General features: G+C 32.8%; 1 protein-coding gene across 2 annotated transcripts in view; it reads right to left on the bottom strand.

The window, feature by feature from the left end:
* Window positions 1–26,396, bottom strand: part of LOC100648192 (glucose dehydrogenase [FAD, quinone]) — a 33,711-nt gene that overhangs the window by 6,704 nt on the left and 611 nt on the right. The window contains exons 1-5 of one of the 2 annotated variants that reach the window (XM_020867872.2): window positions 15,529–15,641; window positions 13,599–13,768; window positions 6,226–6,469; window positions 5,186–5,444; window positions 2,978–3,238 (exon numbers count right to left, since the gene is read on the bottom strand). In XM_020867872.2, coding sequence (XP_020723531.1) covers window positions 2,978–3,238; window positions 5,186–5,444; window positions 6,226–6,469; window positions 13,599–13,768 — 934 coding nt within the window. In that variant the 5' untranslated portion in view covers window positions 15,529–15,641. Of the gene's footprint in view, window positions 1–2,977; window positions 3,239–5,185; window positions 5,445–6,225; window positions 6,470–13,598; window positions 13,769–15,528; window positions 15,642–26,396 lie in introns of those variants that run through there. The other variant, XM_003402731.4, reaches the window with a different exon arrangement.

Genomic DNA, 26,396 nt, shown 5'->3' with positions numbered 1-26,396 from the left:
GATACCCCCAAAGGCAAAGAAATTGGCAGTGATCGAAAAGAAATCACGTGTGCGAAACAAAAGTCTAAAGCTGCATAACCTTGTAAGAAATGTTGGTGTATAATGATTACGAACAACTACTCTATGAGAGTCATCACAGGCTCTTTAATCGAGCGTACCTCCTTTGCAGTAATCTTTACTTCCTTTGTCCTCTAGAAGACACGCAATTTCTGTCACTCGTAAGAGTATCAACGCCTGATTGTGGTTATGAGTCACAAGAATTAATTTCAATGTGACTAACAAATTATTATTGTACAGACAAAGAATTTTTCAACACGGATTGTTTGAAGGCCTTGAATATCTTCTCATTTTTATATCCACTACGGAAAACATTTTTTCGATTTGATCATCGTAAACTATTTTTTTTTTTTTTTTGAAAAAGCTAATATTTCTGCATCAATTTCGCGTACGTTCGTCGATTTCCTCGGAACGGCTCGATCAATCAAAATGATCCCTTTTGCATCTCGTAAGGCATGTTCTCCCGCTGGTCCAGTTAAAAAATTCTTTTGTATTTGTTTTTTTAATTATTTTTCTTGTCAAAATTCAATTTTTATGTATGACTATCGATTACTCAGGATTTGATCGATTTGGATCTCTTAGCGGTAGTCCATCGATCGATCCCGTTTGAGCAATTTCTCCAATTTGTTTGTTATTAATTACTGTTATTGTAAAGAATTTATTATTCACCAATCTCATTTACGTTTGTTTAGTGATCGCTCTACAATTGTTGGAGTGATATCGAGACGATTCCAAAACAGCAGCTTGGACGGGCGCTTTGAAATTGTGTTTTCCAATATAGATTTTAACTCGTGTCTTCTTATTCATGGATAATTAATGTATAGGATATAAATAAATAATAAATGGATAGGAATAAATTACCGCCTCATTAATGACAATGAAAACCATTTTATGTTAGTCTTGTAATATTGATCTTTTTATTAAAAAGTGTGAAATAAAAAATTTTTGCCAAAAAAATATTACCGACTTCGAAAAACGCTAAAAGGTACGAAATAATTTCTATTATACTTGTATTTTATTTAGACACACATACAATAGTGATTAAATTATATATTTACTAACTAACCAGTATATTAAATACATTTCAAGCTTCTCGAAGGCGCTACAAAATGCTTCTACTATGGTAATATTTAAGTACCATATTATAAAGTTTCAACTTGTTTATATTTACGTTATTCAAATTTCAACAAATTTATATTTAAATGCATTAAATTGCAATATATTATAACGCAAAATGCACAAGAACATGTTTTAGTAGAGACCGAATTGGAATACGTCGCTTGCATTCGTTCAGATGCAAATTACGTTCGATGCTTTAATCGTGTACGAGTTAATGGAATTATAAATGCAGCAAGCTTGTCACTAATTTAAGATCCGATCGTTACAATTTCTGATGTTATACAATTAAAAATGGAAATTGATTATATACTGGGAGGGTTTTTCGCGCTGGTTGCGATATATTTAGCATGCTGTTAAAAATAGTCAGTAAATTAGTAATCTAACCGTTGTTGCATATATGTATAAATAAAATACAAATAAAATAGAAATTATTTCATGCTTTTTAGCGTTTTTCGAAGTCGATATTATCTTTTTGGCAAAAAATCTTTTAAGTATCCTTTATTCTAAATATTTTATTAATATATATATAGAAGTTGTAATGTCGAAATAAAATTTGTTAAATTACTATTTATAGATCAGTATGATCTAGTAGTATAGGATGTAACACAATAGTATTACACATATCATATTATGATAGAGAAGCGTTTTTCTGCAGCAAATGATTAAAAACGCGAATCGTTGTTTAATACGAATGAAAATTGCTTCCAATCAGCAGGCAATTTAGAAATGGAAATTGTTTATGAAACGTGAGCTTTTTGCTATCGTACATATATAGCTACCGCTGTTCGTTTGAGAATTAAAATTGGAAACAGAAAATTAGGTTTCCATGTTTGATCATAGGAATCCAGTATGGCATAAGATAATATAGACCTGGGAATTGATTATTCAGGTACTTCGGTAATGAGTTTGTTTGTGTAAGAGATACATGATCTCGATAGTGAAACGCATTCCTTCCTGCTTTCCTTTTTCGGTGGGCTTGAAACTCGATTGACAGCTATCATTTCACACGTTGACTGAGATTACATCGAAAGAATGTATAAATGAAGATACAGATATCGTATTATTGTGTACATGATATCTATACACTATATACTTTACGTATATATAAGAACATTATTCTTTACTTAATGGGTAGGGTATTGTGAAATAATCTTTTTCACGTTTTATTTTAATTTAATGTGTGGCGTATCTAAAATAATCCAAGCTAGAAGAAATAATCCAAAAAATCCAATTTGTTAATTAAATGTTTCGCCAAAGTAAAACTGTTCAAAATATTTCACGAATGTCAAAGTATGTATCAGTGAATGTACCTTTTTATAATATGAAATATTAGAATATATAATACAAAATAATAGAATATGTCATAAAACAAGTTTACGACAAAGTACGTATGTACGTACAAGTTTACGACACTTAAGAGCAGTTATCACCACGTTACGTTAATTATTTAAATACTTATGCCTGTCAGTTAACATATCGTATAGTTGTAAACGCAAGAACCAGTTTGGCGTGTCAGCATACACAGAGTTCGTTGATACTCTGAGTAGCTTAATATATATATTAGATAATTAGAAATTGAATCGGATAAAATCAATCTCGATCTGAACTTATTATAATTAATCTTGCGACACAAAATGTTGCGTAACGAACAGTTTTACAGTTGAAAAATGTATTACTTGCGAACAAATAGAATCTTTTATTAAAAGGTATATCCATTGATAAAATCTAATCTCATGCTGTCAAGCATTTCAATCTCACTATTACTTTTATTGTAACAGCTATTCGACATCGAAGTAATTACCTCCGCTTATGATCACTTCCTTCGCCACAGAAACTCGATGAACCTTCCCATCATGGACGAATTCCACGCCAACCGCTCTCTTGTTATTGTCGAATAAGATCCTGGTAGCCGTGGAATTGAGCATTATGTGGAGATTCGGTCGATTTCTAGCTGGACGTAAAAATGCCCGGGCCGTTGAAAGACGTGAACCATTCCTCGAGGTCGTTTGGGCTATGGCGAATCCAGTGTGAGTCCGTCCATTGAGATCCGCGATACCGTAACCTGTAAGTAATTAGTGGAACTCATTGATTTCTCTTTTATAGCAATTACATTTACCTCGAAATTTCAAATGAACTAAGATCAAAACTTCAAGCGTATTTATTTGCCGGTTTACAATTGAAGGACTCAGCTGGGGAAGTTGTATAAATTCATTTAAAAAGAAATGAAATTAATAAAGATTTAGTTTATAAAATAGGGTCTTTATAGATGATCTTTATTTAATGTTTGGGATCACGAAAATGTTCTATTAACGTTTAAATTTAGGAATTTAGGCTTTGTCTCAATTAGGTTGTAAACGTCGAAAGATATCGCAAGCTTTTTTGAAAACCTTATATATAAATACAATAATATATATAAATATGTAAATAGAATTTAAATAACTTTAATAGTATCAATTGCAGACAAACTACAGATTTAATGTTTCTTACAAATTTACAGTATATAAACATCAATTTCTTAATAAATTGCCCGAGATATCGTACGTGTATTATATCCGTATACGCGCGATCACGATTATACATTTCCTCGTTTATCTCGTAAGTCTTCGCGTATTTTTCAACTGTAGCAAGATATTAAAAAAAGGCGTGGCCGTATGTTACGCAAAAGCATTGCGGATCCACAAGCTTCTCACTGACGACATCGATCCGCTTTTACTTGTCAACATTGTTCGTTTCGAATTTCTTTTGCTCGGGAATTTGGGATCGATCTCGCCTCGAAAAGCCGCGCGCCACTTATAAATACGTAACAAGGTCGTTCCATGTATTATGGAAGTTATACGTTAGCATTGTCAGAGGGAAGCTATTGGTGAAAATAGTATAGTAATTAGCTGACGTGAGAGCTGATTATGTAACTGGTCTTTCGATGGATGGCAAAACGGGTCATTAGACTCACGCGAGGAATAACAACGAAATAAAGAAGAAACGAGTTTCTTGTTGTCGCGTAATGACAGGTTAGATGCTATTCGATTTAAGTAGATCGACTTGTTGTTAGCCAAGTTTTTTTCGACTATTTTACAACTTTCTCGCGAATTTTATCTTGCTGTTGTAACTGGTGACTTATAATGGAAGTTAAACAGAAGTTGTTCCAATTCGTTTATCGTGCTATTTCAGGATTGGGGACGTTCTTTTCAAGTTAAAGTTTTACTGAAAAGGGCTATATTCGAGTTGACGTGATTTAATTCTTGGCTAAATATTGAATTGTTCACTTGGAAAGTTCGCTCGCAGTGTTTCCGACAGTTGATGAGGTGTCCAGACAATAAGCAAGCTACGTTGTTAATTAGCCAGGCAAAATATCACAGTTGAATGTTTTTTCCTCTGGACTTGTGTTTTTGTTGAAAAAGCTTTTGAGTAATTGATTTAACGAACAGTCGCATCGTATTCTCAGATTTTTTGAAAATTTAGAATGGTTAAAATATGTATATCCTTAATGCCTGAAAGTATAAAAACCTTTTACGACTTACAAAAAGATATCGAAGAAAAATCGTGGTAGTTAATTTCGTTCAAGAAAATACCGTATCTTATTACGAAAGTTCAGTATCGTTAAGAAAAAAAGAAAAGGAAAGAAATAACAAAAAGCCGTCGTTAAATAAACCTATCATTAGAACGTAATTGTTGCATGTAATAGCGAAGAGAGCTAGCCATTATCAACCAGATATTACACAAGTGTTAATTATTACATTGCTTTAATTAAGCTGTCCTAATACATTTTTAGTTATACAATCTTATGTTAATTCATCCAACACATAGCCGACCTTAATTAATGATCATAGTTAATGTAGAAAGTAAAGCTAAAAGAAAAAAATGTATAGTTTTATTTTAGATAAATAGAGTTTTACTTTTTATATCAACTGTGATTACCAAGGTCAATTACGTATGATATTAATCAAGTAACTAAGCGATAATTCGTTTCGTACTTTCGTCACACCAAATAATAGCTTAAGAACAAACTTACCAAGTTCATTTCCAGCTTCGAGGATAGAATAACTCAAAGGCGGGTGATAAGGGAACTGCGTGACCGTGAGTGGTCCACCGACACCGTGATAACCGTAATCCATACTGTTTGCTTGGAGATTATCCTCGCTCCTGATGAAATATGGAAGGACATCTTGATAAGACCATCCTATGTTTCCAAGCCTCGCCCAGTCGTCGTAATCCTTTCGCGAGCCCCTCATATACATCATGCCATTCATAACGCTGGTTCCTCCCAGCACCTGAATAACATTTTAATTACCCATTCGTTTATTGGCCTCCATTATTCGTACATGTTATGATAGCGACAATGAAATGAGGATTATCGAGGTACACGGATGACTAAATAAGAGCAGAAATTGAAGATGTAATATAGTGACGTGATAAGATGATAATAATAACTTAACAAATGACGCGTTACACATTATACTTAAATGTTGCGAGTAGATAGTTAAAAATTTAAAAATTTTTCTTTCTTCTATAAATAACAATCGAAAGAAATTATTTCATGCATATTTTTGTAAATTTTAAATTGTGTCATTGTAGAACGATAGAAATATTTCCTTCTAGCTGCATTCTAAAAGCTCATATATGTAGATATTGTGAAATGTCAGCCATTCATTACAGATACATATGGAATTAGAGCGAGGCGGGTACATACATAATATTATATTCCTTGTTTCTGTTTAATTTTAGCAGAACTCCAGTTACAACAAAAGGTAAAGAATTGACACCAGAGAAAGGTTCTTGAGTAATAACTTAGAAAATATAACGAAAATATTAAGTTTTTGATCGGTCTGATATTTATGGACAATATTATTCCGAATATAAGACAATTCTAAACAGATCTATATATAATACTAACTAATTGTAAATGAACTTTGTTTTGTATGAATACAAATTACGTAGAATATACACGTAAATTTTGAATCGAAGCTGTGTCCCATATTCGCCACCACCATCAAATGCGAAATCATAAAAGAGATTATATTAAAGATTGTTCTAATTTTAGAGGATACATACCTTACCCCTGGGCCAATAACATTTGCGATCATCTTTATTTAGACACGCAGTGTCTTCACTTTCAGTATTATACTGCCAATCGATGTTAGTCCCAATAAAATTAAAAAAGAACGAAGGTATCTGCGTCCCAGTGGGCTCATCCAGACCGGCTTCTAATAATAACACCGAAAATCGTGGTTCCTCTGATAATCGCGACGCAACTGTTGCACCTGCACTGCCACCTCCAATTACTACGAAATCGTACCTGAAATTAACACAAATAAATGTCATCTACACATATATATAAATTTTCGTACATATCGGTGATTCAAAATCTTTGAAATTAAAGAATAAAGAATACTCTATGCAATAAAGAACGGAGCGTATGATCCATTTACTGTGTATTTTTCTTTTGCTTATTATCAATATCGTTATTTATTATTATCTAGTTAAATAATTTTTGATTTAGAAGAAAATTTAAGAATTGATTTTTTACAATTACAATTGTATTTCTATCGACTCCAAACTGCTTTACAAGGATAAGGATAACAGCTAAGGATAACAGCTTTTTTCATTTTTATTTATTCGTTTTATAAAAAGTTTATTTTTGACACCTTTAATAGTTTCTACAACATGGTATTCGAAAATTAAATTAATCGATGGCGAAAATTGTTTTCGATTCTCAATAATCGTTGCTGGTATTAAAAATATTATTTCATTATTCCTAACCATAATCAACTTTTATTAACGTCGCTGATAATTACTGCACAATACCGCTGCATGCTTTCATATAATATTATGTCATACAACAGCGATCAGAAACTGCTTAAACGCAAATAGATCGTATTGCGTAATCTGTTCTTCAAAGTCAAGTTTCGCGCAGATCAACTGTAGTCCCACGCGTTTGCTCTACATACTTCTTATGAAATGCAGACTATCCCGAACAAGGTTACGATTTCACTTATTTCTAAGTGACAAATCATTTTGTTATTCGTCATACCCTTTTAATGGTAAAAACCGATGCATCTTCACCTCGTTCGAAGAAGCGGTTACGGCTTCATAAGAATTAGAAACTGGGTTAAAGGCACGAAAGTCCTATAGCGGCTGAGCAGAGCGAAAGGTGGATTTCTTAGGAGTTCGTTGGGGACGTTCGTACCAAGTGGTAATGGTATTTTGAATGCCATGAGGTGCATGCAGCTGTGTACATTCTGTGAAATGTACACTTGGTTCGCTGAGGGACGACAAGTTTATGCATTGAAAATATGGGCCTGAATAGTCGGCGTGTCTTTCATTTGCAATTTTTGTCAAGTGTCCAGTATATTGTCAGGGGAACATTTCGAAGCGAAGGGTGGTACAACTTAAATGATTTCGAAGAATGAGCATACAATTTCATGCTACGTTTCTTTAAATGATCTTGTATTTCATGTATATCTACTCGTTACAAAAAGTACATACTTGTGTATCATTGTATTTATTATAGCATTTGTATGTTGATTAATTAAGTCCAAATATTTTTAACAACAATAAAAATAAAGGGTTCTCAAATTATGTCCAAGCGAAATTCGAACGATAAACTTTTTCTAGCTATCTATTTATTATGAAATCTGAATAATCTCTAAAGTAGCATAGAAAATCCTGATTTTACTGCGTAATATTCATTTTAACTTATTTTCACACAGTCCTTATGTTTTGAGTTTGAATACCCTAGGAAATGAAATAGTACTCAAGTCTAATTATTTAAAGTGCAAGAAAACCAGTTTTTCTACGCGGAACAGATTGTTGACTATATATACTTGTAAATTCTTTACAAATTTTGCTTTCGCCTGTTGTCAATAGTTTGTAGCTTTTTAAAATGAGCTTGCTGCAAGAATACATACACATGTATACATTATCATTGTTTTAGGGAAAAATGCAATAAGAAACTTGAAAAGCTTTAAATACAGGAATCAGAGCACGCCTGATTCGTAATATTTAATTGTTTTTCTAATAAATGCACGAAATTTTATTACACATATTATTATTCAAATCGTAGTCATTATATAAATTGGTTTTTACTTCTACATGTCCTCTTCTTCTTATTTTTACATATTTTCTCTTCTATTTATTTTTATACCATATTACGTTCTTCTTCTTCTTCTATTCTTTAACATCGTATTTCATGGTATAAAGTAAATATAATGTCATTTTCTTCGTAACTTCTATAATATAGAACTAATATATTTTAAAAAGTTTTCCCTAACAAAAGTGGCTAAGAGAAACTAAAATTTTATTTCTAGAATTACGTCATGATTATTACAATCTCAATTTGCTATCTGTATTTCCACATTTCTATTATTACTATTACCAGCACGATATTTTTTATATTTATCGCTATACCTCAACGATACCTACAAGCAACGCAGATCGATCGAGAAAACTTTTAACTCGTTATCAACGTATCGACATATATGAAACGTCGTTTTTACCCGCTACCTCTCACTCCCGTAACTTTTAAACCATCCTTTTCATTCTTTCCAACCACCAATCAGAAAATAAAATTCACCAGCCATTACTTTTTTTTACGTTTTTTTTAGTGCCAATTCCACTTTCTTACACAACAGAAATTTTCCGTAGGAAAACAGTTAGCCTGCGTTCATTATTAATTTCAGTCAATCATGCTGCCTTCTAACATCGCGGCAACGGAAATGGATTAAAATGAAGCAACGGGATATTCTCAATAACTCGCTCCGTTCTGCAATATCTGTTTCCAGTAATTGTGTTTCGTCACTATTATCATCTGTGCAATCGTTTCCATCGATATCATTATTAATCACCGTCGATTATCGCGATACGGTTTCCACAGCTTCCAATTAAGGACCTTTGACAGTAGTTTAATACGTTCGCTACATACGTCTCGGCTTTTAACACGTATCTACTTCAACCATGAGTATGTGATACCGTATATGGATTAGAAGGATCAATTAGAAATCGTAAAATTTTGATATATAGATAATATAATAATAACGCGTATAAAGAATGATATAAATATGTGAAAGTTTCGCTAGTATTACATCTGTTAATTAATATAGTATTAGTGATAGATGTATGCTAGATGATGCTGCCTGCAATGCTTGCGAAACGTTCCTAATTGTGTTATAAAATATTATTGCTTTATGCGATATTTCAAGAATTTACAGAAACCACTCTGCGACCTAACATTTATGAAATATATAAATATATTTTAAGTATGTGTATGGGACGCTCATACAAATATTTTGCCAAATACGTAGTAAATTATAGCAAATGTACAGTATATTGTAGCGATGACAATTCGATTAGCAATGGCTGTACATTTTAATTATTATTTTTACAGGAATAACAGTTTGGAAAGAAATTCGTTTAATTTTAAATCCAAGTATTATACAAGAATTTTATAACACTGTTACATGACTAGCACAAGTAGCTACATCGTAACATGGAAAAGATTATTCATATTCATACGCGACAAGCGTAAAATATGTTAAGAAGAAAAGAGAGCGTTACGTCGTCCTGTGTCATCTCGTGTCAAATTACGCAGAAGAAACGTGTTATGTAATTCATGACACGCATGAGAAACGCGAAAACGAGCTCATTAAATGTATATGAACCGATGAACATATATCTCACGGGAAATCGGTTAATAACGGTTCACCCATTGCTATTATTGTATTCTGGATACGCACTTGGCTAAACAATGTGTCAAATGACGCAAAAGAAGTTCAATGGAACAACATAGAACGTATGTAATAGCGTAAATCTGCGTTGTATTGCGTAGAGAAGCAATGGACTGGGCGAACAGTGGCAGACACTTGGAGAACCGGGTAATAAGAATATTTAATTTGAAATTATGAAATTTCTCTCTGACCGATGATATAATTGACCCAGAAGTTGCATTATATTACTTATTTATCATTCATAATCCTCTTGCTCTTCGATTTAACGATGGCTTCCGGTTACTTCTTGCAATAATTAGTTATTAGTATCTGCTAGAAATTACGTTATACATAAGTAATTTTTTAAGAATAAAGGTTCTGGCTTTAATTATGAAAGTACTTGCGTTATTTATAGATTAATTTGTATATTACTGCGGAAGTTATGAAATTATTCTTTAGATTTCTTAGATTTTCTTCTAGAGAAACGAAAAATGAGCGAAGAAACAAGATGTATAATTAAAAATGAGAAACGCGTATAAATATCGTTAGCTATTCTTCAGGTGATTTTCAATTGTGCTATTGTAGATTCGAGTATACTTTCGCTTGTTGACCTTAATTCTATAGTTATCGAATCTCCTACTATCGAATTTCCTTATGAACATGTATTACAGCTAATTCTTATTAAGGACATTAACAGCAATTTGCCTGCCTTTAATCGATTCTAGCATGGAAAACTTTTTTGAACCACTCGATAGTTCGATCGTGATTTTCTTTGGAAGATTTCACCTCTTGAAAAATGGGTTGACCTTAAACATCAGTTAAGAATAACACAGATATTAACAACAGTTTGCTTTATTTCGATCAAACTTAACAGCGAACAGTTCTTTTTAGTAATTTCCGAAAATTCAATGAAAGTTACTCGCTTCAAGTAATTCTACCGAAAGTTGCTGTATCGTACGGAAATCACATTGATTTTCAACGTTGATTAATAACAATACAGATATCAACAGCAGATTGCTTTATTTCCATCCATTCCGGCATCAAACGTTTCTTTTAGCGATTCCAAAATTACAAAATTCCAAGATTACTTTACTACAACGAGCGATTTTCTTTCCGAAAGTTCTTGCGTTCCTTGCAAAACACGATTTCAAGATTCGATCAATAATATCACTGAAGAGTTCCAACTCGTTAGAGTTTCAGCTTTACGAGCATTTCTTCGTCACGTTTCTATCTACTTCCATTCTGATTACATTTGAATGGTTCACAAAATCTGTCGCATACTCTACCTTTCGCGTTTAACCGCGAACGGTTCCTAGTGACGCGCCTTCAATTTCATCAAATTATCTATAACTCAGAGCACGGATTCGCGGCTGTTTGAAACCGCACGAAGGATCTAACTACCGAATCTGGTTGCCTCAGTGAGCATCCGGCAGAACTGCAAGCGCAGATTCATGGAGCAGGTGTGATGCAACGTGAGAGAATCATTGGAACAATGGTACCGGGCCATTACGCGTAGATACATACACGCTACAATTTCATGGATACATACACGCTACAATTTCATGGATACGTATGCATGGATGCTCACTTCCGAGAAGGACACAGACAACAGACTATAGTTTCCATACGATATCACGTGAACCGTGTCTGTAACAATTAAGAAGGCCTTCTTCGTTGTCGTTTGACCGATCACTAGACATTCTGGTTCCTGCTCGAACAATTTTATTCCCTCGTCGTTCGTCGAGATTCTTCCGGAATCTCTTTCGATTCGCTCTGATGCTCGGTTGAGTGTTTAATGAAACGACGCGGCACAGGGAAGAGGAAGAATTTATGAAGCATATAAGGAAAACCGAAAAAATGAGGATAGCAGGAAAAAAGAGCGGAATGGAGGCCATAGGTGGTCTTGATCGAAGATGAATCTTTTTCCTGACGTTATTTCTGTTCCATATTACTGAGGTTACTGTTAGTGGAGTGTGGATTTTTACAGAATTTCATATTTTTATTAACCCTTCGTAGGCAACCTGGGTTATTCACGTCCCAAGCGAAATTTCAATCGTAAGTTTCTTCGAAGCGAATATTTATCTTTCTCGAGAAATCTTTTAGACGTTTCACTTAAAAACAATTGGACAATGTAGTAAAGAGACTTGAATAAGCATTCCAGAATTTCTTCCGATGTTTTAAAAGCTCAGAATTAGACGTGGACGTAAATATAACTAAGGCTATATGAAACCTATTATTTATTCGATTTATTCGATTGATTAAAAATTATGGCAGTTCCTTCATGTTGAATATGTTGTTAAAATAAAAATTGTCATGCCGTGTCATATATTTTGAAAGATTTTCTACGAAGATTTTTTACCAATTTTATAGATTTAATTGGGCAATATAATTTTTTAAAAATATGTACGTAGAAAAGACGAATATAATCGAGTCGAATAAGCGCACACGTAAAACAGATATCGCTTTAAAATTGACAGAAGGATTTCAGTTAAACGGAGCATGGAAAACGAAATACGAATCCTTTTGGATTTTCGCTAACGAGATACAGAATATCGAGTGGTACATAAAATAAAATAAAAATGGACAATCGGATATTATGATCGGTTTTGTATCGATTAGCCTTTCTAAAATCAAGTTTCACAACAAAAGTGTCACTGTTTTGCTATTTTAAAATGCTAATTTAGTATTCATAGGAATAACTGTGAAAAAAATATCTAGATACGTGCTTGTGAGTTTTTAATCGATATTCGATTTCCTTTCTTTTTGATTTCGATAAACGAAACGAGTTTCTGGGTTATCGAATCAACTCCATTTGAAGGCGTGACCAATTTGTCATTTCACTCGACCGTGACCCGATTAGAGAGTTTAATCTCTAGAATTCGATACTTGCAACTTGGACCATATACATACATACAAACATAATCGATGATCTTATTTTCAGGGACAGTTTAAATTTATTTTCGTAAGGAATACGCGCATATATGATTGGAAACTTTTTCTACTGTATTTCTAGTATGTACATATACCTTCCCTTGCGATATCGATGTTGGAATGCTTCCAGGAAATCTTACATTCAAACGAGTTTTATTCCAAATGTGGGTTATAGTGATCAGAGTACGTTGAAATATCTTTTCACGCTTCCACGATTTGGATTTGGTATGATATATGTGTGTATTAGTCAAATGCAGTGTTTGGAGGACTTTAATATTGTTAGAAGCCATAGTGATATACTAGCGTATTGTGTATTGCGACAAGAAAAGATAAAATTATACAGAACATCGATAATATGATAAAATTCAAACTAGTAAAAATATAATGCTTTCTGCCAAAGTATAATGCTTTCTGTAATACTTAATAGGTGAAACAATCTTCTATCGACGTTCTAGTTTCTAAATTGTATTCTCCAAAATATGAATTTGCATAAAAATACGCAATCTCGTCATGAGAGTTAAAGATCATTTTCAACAAATTATGAGTTCATTATCTCCTCCGTTAGGTACCACCTTTCTTATTGCTCTTTAAAAAACGTTCTATTATTTATGATGGCTTTTATCAGTCTTTTCTATGGAATTGTTGGTTAAGCTGTTATAATAAAGAATTAAATAACTAAAAATGTTTTCCCTTTTTTTGTATATTAAAATCTTTTTTATAATTCGTGCTCATAATTCGCGATAGTTAAGCTTCAAAATTTTGAGACTCTTCTTATAACTTGTTTTATTTTACCTGGAGTTAACAGTAGGGGGTGGTAGTGGCCTGTTGCATGGATCCTCGAGGTCGCACTGGCTACGAAGGAATACTTCTAGAAGGCCCATGAACAACATGAAGGACGAACCACCGCATGTTGATGCTAAAGTTGGCCCCGTTGAAGGCGTTAGTGGACAGTTACAGCTCATCTGGAACGTTTATTGATTTTTTAACAAACCTGAGATGGTAAGTTTAAAAAGATATAACGCTATTTATCTTAGTAATTTTCTCCTGCATCTAATCTTTATTATTTTTTATTAATCTCATCATCAATGAAAAATTTCATATGTAATTTTATATTCATTAAGAAACGAAGAATTGATAAATAAGTCTATCGTTGCGTGAAGTAAGCAAAAATTTCAGTAATGAAAATATAAAATAAAATATTGCCATCGGGAATTTAAATGAATGACGTTTTAATTATCTGTGAGTTAAATAGAGAAATGTAAGTCTTTCAAGTATTGATTGGAATAGTGAGACAGCTAATTTTACAATCAACCGAACAAAGTTGCACTTTCGTTTGCTCAAAGGGTGAAGGAAGAAGGAAATGTCAAACTTTCTACTTCGATGCTTTGTTTCCAGCCCTACTCTTCGATAAAAATTCGCTATAAAAAAGAGAAATTTCGTTGTAACAAAGGTGACAGTCTACTAATTATCCGACTTTCTAACTTCATCTCTTTTATGCAAGATTATCTGTCCATTTTGAACTCGTCTTATATAAAACGTTGAACGTACAGAATTGAAAAAATACTAAAAATGTTAGAAACAAATATTGAAAATTATGTTGGGGTACAGTTATATCGTTATTATATTATGGGACGTAGTTATACTGTTAAAAGAACGTTCCAAAATTTAGGAAGTGAAAGAAACTTAAGTATAGGAGATTAAAAGAAAATCCATATACATTTTATATATTTTCTTCCTCAGAATTGTAGTGTAATAAAAGATTTAAATCCATTATTGAAACGAGTTTTACATCGATAAGTAATTTTCAATCATAAACGAAAATACGTTATGAAAACGCACGTTAAAATACGAACTAGCCTACCGTGACACCTATGTCGAGATTGTTCAATTTCAACAGAAATTGGATTCATTTCGCGCATCGCGATACTCGCGTATCGAGTTTTGAGGACGCTAGACGAATTCGCAATCATCGATATGAATAAATGAAAAAATTGCAGTATCTATTTTACCATTCGCTGCAAAGCTTTGTCAAGGCTATAGTTCTATGCTGATCAAACTTAATAATCGAGTCTACGCTGTAATAATTTGTGTACTCTTAGCAACACGAGAGATATGGGTTCGTTGGTACTTTTGTTTGATTGGACGTAATATGTGGATTTTTAAATTGTTGTCGTGGAGGTATTTAAGAAAAAAAAAAAAAGAAAGTAGCGTTTAAATCCACTGTGAGGAGCCAAAAATGTTTCATCAACGTAGAATCTCTATTCCTTTTTCTTTGAGCTCTGTTGGAATCCGTTCTCGTCTTTGTCGATTTGTCCGAATTTAAAAATCTCTTCACGATCGTGTCGTTTCAGACCTCTTCACTTGTTTAAATTCTTCAAGCTCTTTGAACTACCTTCGACTTTCTATTCAATTATCCTCGATTAAACAATTTACGACGTTTCGACGACTACAGGACGGCGCTTCTACGACGCGGAAATCGAGTCACGTAGACGCGCAATCGCGATCGATGCGTCGATCTTCCTATTTTCCTCGCGTTCTGTTCTTAATCCTTCTCTATCTATGGGTAATTTCTAATATAAAATTAATTAATTGAAAATTTCTGATGTAAAATATCTAAGGTATTTCGCAACATAGTATTATTCACGAAATGCCTTAGAGATGATATTTTCTGTGTTAATTAATTAAATAATTTTCAATATACATTATTGTAAAAAATATTCACTTTGCTTATGTAAATACGAGTCGCCACATAACAATGAACTTTAACTATTTGTTTAGAAGTTAGCCAACATTACGTTAAAGTACGATAGCGAGGTAGTTTCCATTAAAGTGTTTTAAACGCTACTGCTTGAACTAACAACGATGGTCTTTTTATGAGTTGAGAAGAATCTCTTATCTGATCTGTATCTTGCAATTAGAGACAAGTTTTTTCCTGTATGCTTCAGTGACCATGATGCTTTTCATATATCATTATGAACCAATAGAATAAAAAGCTTTCTTCTTATGATTTTAACAAATAATTAAATAAATGAAACTGTTCATTCCGTGTTATTGGACCGCGCATTTTTATGCACTTATAGGAAATTTGAAAATGCAAAATTTCATAAAATCCACATAATATGAAAAAATATATAAAATATCCAAAGTGTAACGCTTTTTGTAATACATGTTAGGTAGAACAATTTTTTATTGAGCTTGGATTTTTTTTCATTATATTTTCAAAGATATTAAGTTGCATAAAAATTCATGACAATGATAATAGATAGATCATACATTGAAATTTTTGTTTGGCTCATAATTCGCGATAATATACCTTCAAGCTTAAGAAGTTCTTCTCTTACTTGTTTTCTAGATCGTAGCGATAGAGAGAACAATTTCTCAATAAAAGTACCGAGTCATGTTTTATAATCGTGAACAATCCTTTGGCCCTGTGTCCTACAACTCCTACAACGGTGCCATAGTATGCTTTTCACGTCGCGTTTCCTCTTCCTACGCTCCTCATTCTCGCTCGGCATTCCGACACCCAACGTTCCTCTCCTACCGTTGTGAACCGTAATTATTGCTCTGCAGATGTAGATACACGTGAAACAAAAACATTGCGCGGTTCTTATTGTTCCTCTATGCGTCTTCTCGAGAAAGAGATTTTACCATCTAGCTTGCTTTTCTTTCAACGGATGATCGATGAAGCGAAGTGAACGAGATCGAGGAGTTCGATGTTGCGAGGAATTTGCAATCGTTTGTTGGTCTTTTTGTCGTTGGTATTACGCGAGTTACGTTGCAATGTGTTACGGTAATCTTTGGAGATGGGATTGGAGTTTATAGTGGAGCGACCGGCGGTTGCGAATGCGATAGAAAGTGGCTGAGTATCGTAAAGTGCAATAGCTATTGTGAGAGATTGTTCGATAATATTCACAGGCGATGACTATTGATTAGACTATTATTTTTGTAATAAGATTCGCGATAATAGATAAAATGTTGTTGAATTTTAAGATACGTTTTTCATTGTAAAGCGATTAATTGTTATCTACTTAATCATATCTGTAAGTATTATTTCTTATTCTGTTTTAAATTGAGCGGCAGTTAATTTCCGACTTATCGTTAGTTATGTAATAGTTTTCCCAGCATTCCACGCAATTGTTATTATCCGGCTCCCCTGCTGAGACGGATAATTAGACCGACTATCTTTCCAGGTTTACATATGTATGTTTCTTGACATTTCAGACGATTTAGTTTCCATTGAAATAGCCTGCATCCAAATTTAAAACGCGGGCTAATTCCCGTAAATATATGGAAGAAGCGCTTAGCATCTTCCTATTTTCGCGTCGTATGTTGAAGGCCACTTATTTTGGCAGAGGAACGTTCTATACCTATATTCTTCTTAATATATGGCAAAAGTTAGATTACAAGAAACTATGAATGTTTAATTTTTATGACAATTACGAAGGCAAAATACGATGTACACTAAAACTCGCTTTATATGAACTTGTCGGAGGACAAATAGTTTATATAACTGGAGTTCGTACAATAGAAGTACGTTCATTCTCCATCTATTATCTCCCATTTATAGATAAATAAATTCAACAATCGAAAGTTCACTTAATCTGGCACTAATTAAAATTTCATTCGAATAAATAAAATTTATGTAAATGGAGTCCTATTGTATTTACCTGGAAACATTGCAAAACCTCGGAAAATAACAAGTGAAATAAGCTCTCATTCCTGCTTGCTTAGCAAAGGTATTTAAACAATATTGAACAATGCTATGATCAATGCAAGGAACAATGCTATGATCTATTATCTCCGCTTTGGAAATGCTGTCAGTCTCTCGCAGAATTATCTTATAAGTTACGTGTAACGTTTTAACATTTTGTATCTGCTACCATAGTATAAAAACTAATGGTTAACGCTTAAGTAGTTACTAAGAACATTGCAAGACAAGTAGTTATGAACTACTTTATGAAACAGCATTTAGCAAAAATAACCTTTCTAGGTAACTATTAATATACAAATAGCTATACTAAAATACCTACTAAAAAAAAAATACCTACTAAAGCACTAATTAAAATTCATTTCCTGGAAAGCTTAAAGACGAAGACATTATCGATAACAAAATTTCTATTCATCAATCTCTATCGAATCTACTATTAAATTTCATCAACAGCCAGAAGTCAACGATACACATAAAATTCATTACTTAACCATCAGTTAAAACGAGTTTCCTCTCACATATAAAACTCCATTCGTTAAAAGGAACGAGAAAATCATAGAATTTAGTTGCATAATGTAATAATCTTTGCGACATATGTCAACAGCAGTTACAAATTCTAATTTCGATCGATGTCACCAATAGACGACAGATGCTCGATCTCTCCAATTGATTTTCATCTACTGATCGATAATTGTTCGAATAAATCACGATTGCGTATCACTTTTTTCCTTCCTTTCTCGAATCTATGAATCATGTATGATAATGTGAATCATTAAAGAAATTCTTCGCATCGTTACCTTGCCCGTTCTCTTAATTGAGTTAGACAAGAGAATCTTACAGTTGATTATTCCAATTTTGTTCAAATTCCAATTCCGAAATGGTATTCCAAGTTTTTCAATATTATAAGAACTCGAGCCACTTTCGATATTTAAGATTCCCGAGTCCTGATACGTGTAGAATCTTGAGTTTATGTACGTTTTGAACGTATAAGGTTTCGATCTCGAATTGGAATTCTTCAACATCCTGATGTATCTTCAAAATTTTGAAAATATTGAAAGTCCTGATATTCAAGGCCTTGACGTCTACCCATCAAATTCTTGTGACTTTGAAACCTACGAATTTTTTCGAGACTTTCGATACTTATCGAAATTTTAAAGAGCCAAAATCCTTTAAAACTCCGAAAAACTTTAAACGTTCAAAAGTCAGGACTCAAGATTCAAGATTCAAGATTTGCCAAGGCCTTCGAAAGTTTCAATTATCGAATCATGTTCGAGGTGACTCGAATTTTCCATGTCACGTATGAATGTTTGATACGATTCCAAATGTTTCAGCGCGCATCGCTACTTGCAGTATGAAAGGACACTGTCAGCGTGAACGTGCATGGTCGTGTGTACACACCTTCAACACCGTTACGTTCACTGACCGAGAACCGCGTTGGTTACGAAAGTCACGCAGTTCTGCAGCTTCTTTTTTTTGCTAGTTTTCCTGGCTTTTTGCTTCGACACCCTGTCAGACGTACAACGTACAACAGACTAATTGCATAGCGACGTTTCTCGATCGGGACATACACGTGTCGAAAGCTTGGACGAGTGAGAATTCAATATCCTCGACTGAGAATGTCTCGTATTGGAACGCGTCAAACGCATCTTCAGCGCAGAATTACGAGTTGGCTGGATTTGTCTTATATAGAGTTCGGCTTTTTATGGATTTCTGGAAAACTTGGAGATCGAAGAACGCATGAAATACACACAATACGCAAAAATATATGAAATACCCAAAGTATAGAATTCTTTGTAATATTTAATAGAAAAAACAATTATTTGTCGAAATTCCATTTTTTAAATTATATTCGTACAAATATGAGTTTTCATAAATACCTGCAATCTAACAATATATTTTAAATACAGAATACGAGCTGCTATTAAAGTTAGGTTCACTCGGATACGTACAGCATGGGAAATTGAAAAATTCCGGGAAAGGTTGTTATCAAGGTTGTTAGCGATGTATAAAATAAAAATCGAATTGTAAGAACGAGAAGTTGAAATTCATTTTCAGTAATGAGACACTTTCTTCGCAATTACATAAGAAATTTCGAAACCCGAATCAGTTGTTCTCCTGGCGGAAAGTCCATTCATGCTTGCTTGATCGTCGAGAAATAGACTTGTATCAGCATCTGTTATAATTTACATCGCATAAATGCGTGGAATCGTGGTAGCGGAAACGAGGAAGCCTCCCACACTTTCTTCGGTGACTTTTATGACAGAAAAGAAAAAATTATCCTGTCTGCAAGTTATGCGTGCCCACACGCGTGTCGTAATACTTATAAAACGGTATTAAATAATCATCCTGTTTCTTTGCTTGAATAACGACAATTCCGCCAAAATATTTTACACCGATTTGTTTTCGATCGTTGCGAAGCTTTATTTTCCACACGATCCTATAATTTTCTATCATTAAAAGGTAACTGCTGCCATTACGTTATTACAAATGTACGAGACGTACATGAGTCTTGAAAGAACGAATAAAAATAAGAATTTCTCTATATTTCTTTATATTTGAATAAAATCTATTCTCTGATAATTCGTAAAAAGTTGATAACATTTGATTAAAATACGTGAGAGACGAATATACATGAATGAGACATACTCGACATACAAATCAGAAAGGAAATTTAATTAAAATTGTATTAACACTAAATGAGAATTTTTGAAAATATTGAACTTTCGTTCTACTGTTAAAAGCTTAAAATTCCTCCATTTCGTTAATTATTGAATGAGGATTTTTAGAAATATTGAATTTCCGCTCTGTACAGCTAAAAGCTTTAAATCTCTTTTTTCCCCATCCATAAAATGTTCCCGCAGAATGAAAATATCCCCATTTGATAAATTATAAAGAGATTCGGTTATGATACCTATTGAATGATTATAAATAGATTTTATATCGAAAAGATTGATTTTAGGACGCCATATTATATATCTCTTTAATTTTCCATTTAACTTCTGTTTATTTTACTTCCGTTCATTCAGTTAAAATTATAGCCCCTAAAGATTCACTTTATCCTTACTCTGTGAACACCTTATAATACTAAATTTACATAGTATACGTACTATGCAATTTTACAATTAGGTAGCGTTACGGATGTCGCCTCGTCTTTCGAGTCGTATTTCACTTTATTCGAGGATAAATTTCACCAAATGTGGAGGATACGTTCTGTTTGGCCATTTAACAAACGCGAACACTCCGTTCGGAAAAAGTTACAGATTTATTAGAGAGAATACGATGATATATGTTCCCTATCCGTACGTGACTTCGTTAAACTTACTTATTTCCAACTTCTACGAAGAGATTACGTTCTTTGAGAGGAAGAGTCGTATCGTATTTGGTTTGAAACACTATTCTTTGATCTTTAAGTAAAATTTGATAGCATATTAGAATCCGCAGAATCCATTTAAAATTCAGCTCCAAATATATCACATCAACGACTTTTATTGTGAATATATGAAATAATGAAAAATAGCATTTTTCACGTCTTTATGTTAAGTCTGGAAATATCTTTCCAGAAAAGAGGACATATTTGAATAAAAATTGAAATCTAATTATTACGAGTAAAAGAATGATAGTCAGCTTTTTAACTTATAGATATTCAATAGCGAATCGCTTGGATATAGTAATGAGACAAAGAATATTTTTGCTCCAAGGTTATACGTCCCATAAATTTTTCCATGATGAAAACGAACAGCCGAAATGAAGTTTTCCAAGAGTAATTTATCGAAGGATAAAAAGCGTTTCCTTCTAAAAATTCTTACAGTGAAATTTATGAATGGCCGATATTAAGTCATTCGCTCGCAATTAATTAAATGATTCCAAGTTGATTTCTCAACGACACTTTCGCTGCGAAATGAACGAGTAAAAAGTACAATTTCGTCAGACAGCTTCATTAGCTAACCGGACAGAAATTTTTAATATCTGTAATTATCCAGGTACAACCTTGATCTTTTTATAAAATAATAACATTGAAGAAATTTTGTAAAATTACAGACTAAAAGAGACAGCAATAAAAGCTGGTATACCGACATTCAAGTTTTCAACTATTCTTAACTGAATTATACAAAAATTTCTTTATAAACGAAATTTATGAAAATTCGAAAATAAAATAAGTTTCTCGTCGTTGTTTGGCTAAAGCAAACAATCGGAAATTGACGTTCACCGCATTTTAAATACATCGCGTGTAATATTTCGTTTGATCTCGTGCTGCGTTTTACCGGTAATTATTGCTCACATATACGACTGTCACGCAATCGAAATCTCTCCGTCCAACTCGTAACTATTCGAGCCTTGTAACGTTTTACACTTCGTCATAACGCCTGGCTGCTCAAATAGCGCGTATGTCAATCAAAATTTATGCAATACCAAGACTATTTATTTCTAGCAGTTCTATCGAGCTTCTATTACTGCTTCCGTAGAATTTTATTGCTTTAACACTACGTATCTTTAACGTCTGTTAAAAAGGAGAATCGATCCTTAATGACGCAATGAAAAACGTCAGTCTCACAATGAAATTGCGGATGTTTACGCACTTGTCGAGAAAAAGATGTAAAAATGTGAAAAATGAACAGCATATGCAAAAATACGCGGAATATTCAAAATAAAGTATTCGTTATGATACTAATAAATGAAGCAAATCTACAGTTAAATTCAATTTTCCTATTCATTCTTGCGCATAAAATACGAACGTATATCCGCAATTTATTTCTAATTAATATCAATAAATTTCTAATTATTTGATGTAGTAATTAGCGCACGATGTAATTGCAAAATCATATGTATGTATTATGAAATTCGGGGGAATTAAATGATAAATTAAATCAAATGTTTGAGAGATAGAAGTTAATTAATGACATACATAATGACAGTATGTCTTGAATTGGTGTGTAATAAGAGAACATTTTTAAACATTACGCGTATATAATGACTGTCAGAAGACGAATACTGATTAACATTTAACGGTTGTTCCGGAATTCTGGAGTACCGCAGACGTTATGAATATTCTCATAATTTCACTCTCGAGTAACAGCTGACGTTAAGTAGTCTCAATAATTCTCAATTAGGTGGAATTTAATATATAATTATGACTTGCAGGATGAAATTTAGAACTTTTATTTTAAGATATCTCAGAATCTTACTACTCAAAATATTTCTTACACATACAAACTATAATCTCCGATATGAAATGAAAAAAAAGAATAACATAAGAATAACAATGACATATTTGGATGAAATTCTAGAATATATTAAATTCATATATGCGACAAGAGTTGTACGATAAAAACGTCAGAAGAGAAGATTGTGCAACGAGATTTATCCAGGTGTTTCAACCTTAAAATTCGCAGTAATTCATATAAAGTTTTCTTAACAAGCTGCTTTACGTAACGCTGGAGCAACGAGCTGTTAGGGGCAATTTTTAACATGCCTATTAAACAAGAGTACGTCTTTTACGTTTACTGAGAAAAAGTCTCCATTACTTCCACTTCTCTAATCGTACGTTTCAAGATTTATACTTCACTTTATGCCGCTATGGTCGCCGGATATCGGATGTTCCAATGAATTGTGGAAAATTGTTCGTACAAAAAAGGTTAGAGCTAAGCTCGTTTCACGGAGGATATGACTAGTATGAACGACTGAGATTTTTATCGCTGATATAATTTATAGGACGAATATGATTTCTCAAGTCTTAGTCGTCATTTTATTTCTCGGATCCATTTCTTCATAATTTTTAACATACAACGTATAAGAATGATCATCGATTTAATAATTATTATCCTTCTTTTTCAAGTCTTTAATACGAAATTTATTTTTCTTAATTTAATTTAGTAATCTATTCCATATTTCAAACTCGTTTCCAAAGCTGGAAATTATAATTTCAATTTCAGGTTCTTGACTGACGCAAACCCAAATATATTTTCGATTCAACTGGTATACTCGTTCTGTGCTAAAAACTCGTATATACGATCAATATTACAGTGTTATATTATCAGATATTTTCGCGAATTTTTGAACTGATTTATTTGAAATATTTTAATATACATTCGACATTGTACCGATAGGAAGCGAACAAGATACTTATTGTTAACTATTATTGTAAGAAAGTATAACATAACATAGTATACTATGCTAAGTACTTAGCACGGTTTTTATCACGATAAGTATCTGAGCTGGAGAAGATTAATATTCCAGTAGCGCATAAAGAAGTATGTAAAAGGCTGCGAACAATCTGTAACTGTATTTGCAAAACAATCGTGTCACATAATGTTAGACCTCGTTGACTCATGAGAAACTTCTCTCTCTCGGCTCTTTTTTCTTTCCTTGCCACTTAGGACAAAACTAGAATCAAGATCCAGTTACGAGAAATACCGCATATAGAAGTATCATGAACAATAACAAGTTCATACATATTCATGAATAATGATATCCCATAACACGTTTCTAATCCTAAATATCCCAGCGTCGAACTTTGATCAATTATAAAAATCAGCCGTTATATTTCTTCTCATCTATAATAAAATATCGTGTGTGAGTCATTAATGCGTGCTGTCAAAGAAACGAAAGAAAAAAAGTAAAGAAGCGAGCCGTTATTTTTATATACACGGCCAGAGAGAATGTCAGACAAACAGTACGACGAACTTAGTGAGAATATTTCAAGGGAAAGGTAGAATGATTCCATGATTCTTAATGCCAAGGTATATTCGCGACGCAAGTCGATAATACTGTAATGGCATTATTGCGAGATGCACGCACGAAGAAAAACTTATTCTAACTAACTTTTGATTTCGACAGATTATCCGCTATAAACTTTACACGTGTATATAACTTTCTGCAATGTTAAATAAATATAAATATTATCAACACTTTGTTTTATGATGTCAATTTATACTTTCGTCGTATGCATATGATTTCAATTCAACGAAGGCAAATTTGTATTTACTTCAGGTTCGAGCTAGAATTTTAACGTCAATTTTTGAAATTTCCGATTATTAATAGATAATGCGTATTTCATGTAAATTCATGTTTTTATTAAAAAGGAATGGTTCTTAAATAGTAATGTGTTTTACATACTAAGTAGTGTAACGAACACTGTAGTGGAATTCAGTTAAAAATAAAGTTGATATTTTACATTTGAAAGTTGAAATTTTCGTAAAATAGAGAGTCTGCCCATGAAATTCTCTTATTAATTCAATACATCTTTCTTAAAGTATATTTTTCTGTGAATATTTTCTACAAACCTGCGTTTTCAAGGATCAATTGATTCAATAAAAGGAAAGAAAAAATAAACCGATACAATCTGCTTTACTTTCTACATAATATGTCGAAATAATATGCATTATTCATGAGTATTCGCAAATTTAACGTTGCTTCTCTGATTTTAGTTAAGAGATACCACGCGTAATATGAATCTGTCAGTTCAATTATCGGCTTATTTGATAATTTAACGCGTTAAAATCGAGCAAGCTTAACTACTATAAGTTATTCTTCCATCAAAAATTACCTCTGAACCTGTGGTGCAAAATTAATGAAACCGAACTTGGTTTCTATCAATTCTTGCAAATGTAATTCAGACATATTGCTATATTTTTATGCATTTAAAAAATTGACGATTCTAGTTACAACGGATTAGAAATAGTGGTAATTGGAACGACGAGTTAACTCGTCTTTTCCAGGTGAACAGGTTACTTGTAATGCCTGTCTTGCGTTTGAAAAATTGACAACCAGTGAATCGTGTATTTTCCCACTCGATTGTGCTTCTTGGAAACAGAAGAAGCGGCGTGTTTTAACGACTCTGTTTACTGTGAGTTAGGCCAGCATTGTACAACGCATGTTGTTCACAGAAAATCTTTAGTATCCAAAATGTCAGATATTTTGTAATGCATGAAAACAACACATGAAGATTGTTCAGTGAAAGGAGCAAGATCTTCAATTAAAATTACGAAATACTTTCCAAAATTTCAACCTTGAATTTCAACGACGATTGTGGTTACATTATCATGCTTTTATCTTTTTAGAAAGATTTTTAATTTAATTTTTAATTTTCAATGTATATGGTGTGTTAAATATCAAGAGATCAAAAAATAGTTGAAAATATCATAATGTCAAAATATCAAAGAATAAAAATCAAGTATCAAAATATATTGAAAGAAAAGATTCTAAATTAGTAGACAATGCAATTCACTCTCAGAATAAGAATAATCTTCGAAAGTTGTTAGTTCGATTTACTCAATTTGGTGTACCTACGTAATTTCGTCTTGATTTTATTCTTCGTTAGAGACAGATGTTTCACATAACGTACGTATAATTAGATTCAAACTTCAGATATAGGTATACATTCCTCCTGATTATCTTGTCTTGTCGTTCTTTTCAACGTTACGCAATGCACGCGACTTCGTTTCGCCGGTAGGGCATTGTTTAATGAAAAATGTGAAAGAACGGAACTTGCGATTATAATTAACGTCTTACGACGTTTTAGAGAAAAAAAGACTTGTTCGCCTTCTCCTGTCAGACAATCAGCGCAACCGTCGACTTTTCACCTAATTCTCACTTCGCAAAATTTCATAAATTATTCCTTTAAGATTTTAAATGAAAACTCTACATTATCAGCTATTAAATGACAGAACTGAATCAGTTAAAATAAATGCAATGTATCAAACTAATACATGTGGAGCATATAAGACATAACACTTTACAGATTAACAATTATTTATTATAGATTACATTTATTATAGAAAACAAATATAACTCGTTCTGACTCAAATAGGATAAATGAATACGTTAGAGAAGATTCAAATTAATTGTTTCATTCAGTCCAAATTACTTTTGCGGTATAATTCCAT

This window comes from Bombus terrestris, chromosome 6 (assembly GCF_910591885.1).
Source record: "Bombus terrestris chromosome 6, iyBomTerr1.2, whole genome shotgun sequence".
Taxonomy (NCBI): domain Eukaryota; kingdom Metazoa; phylum Arthropoda; class Insecta; order Hymenoptera; family Apidae; genus Bombus; species Bombus terrestris.
This window is presented reverse-complemented; position numbering and strand designations above follow the sequence as displayed.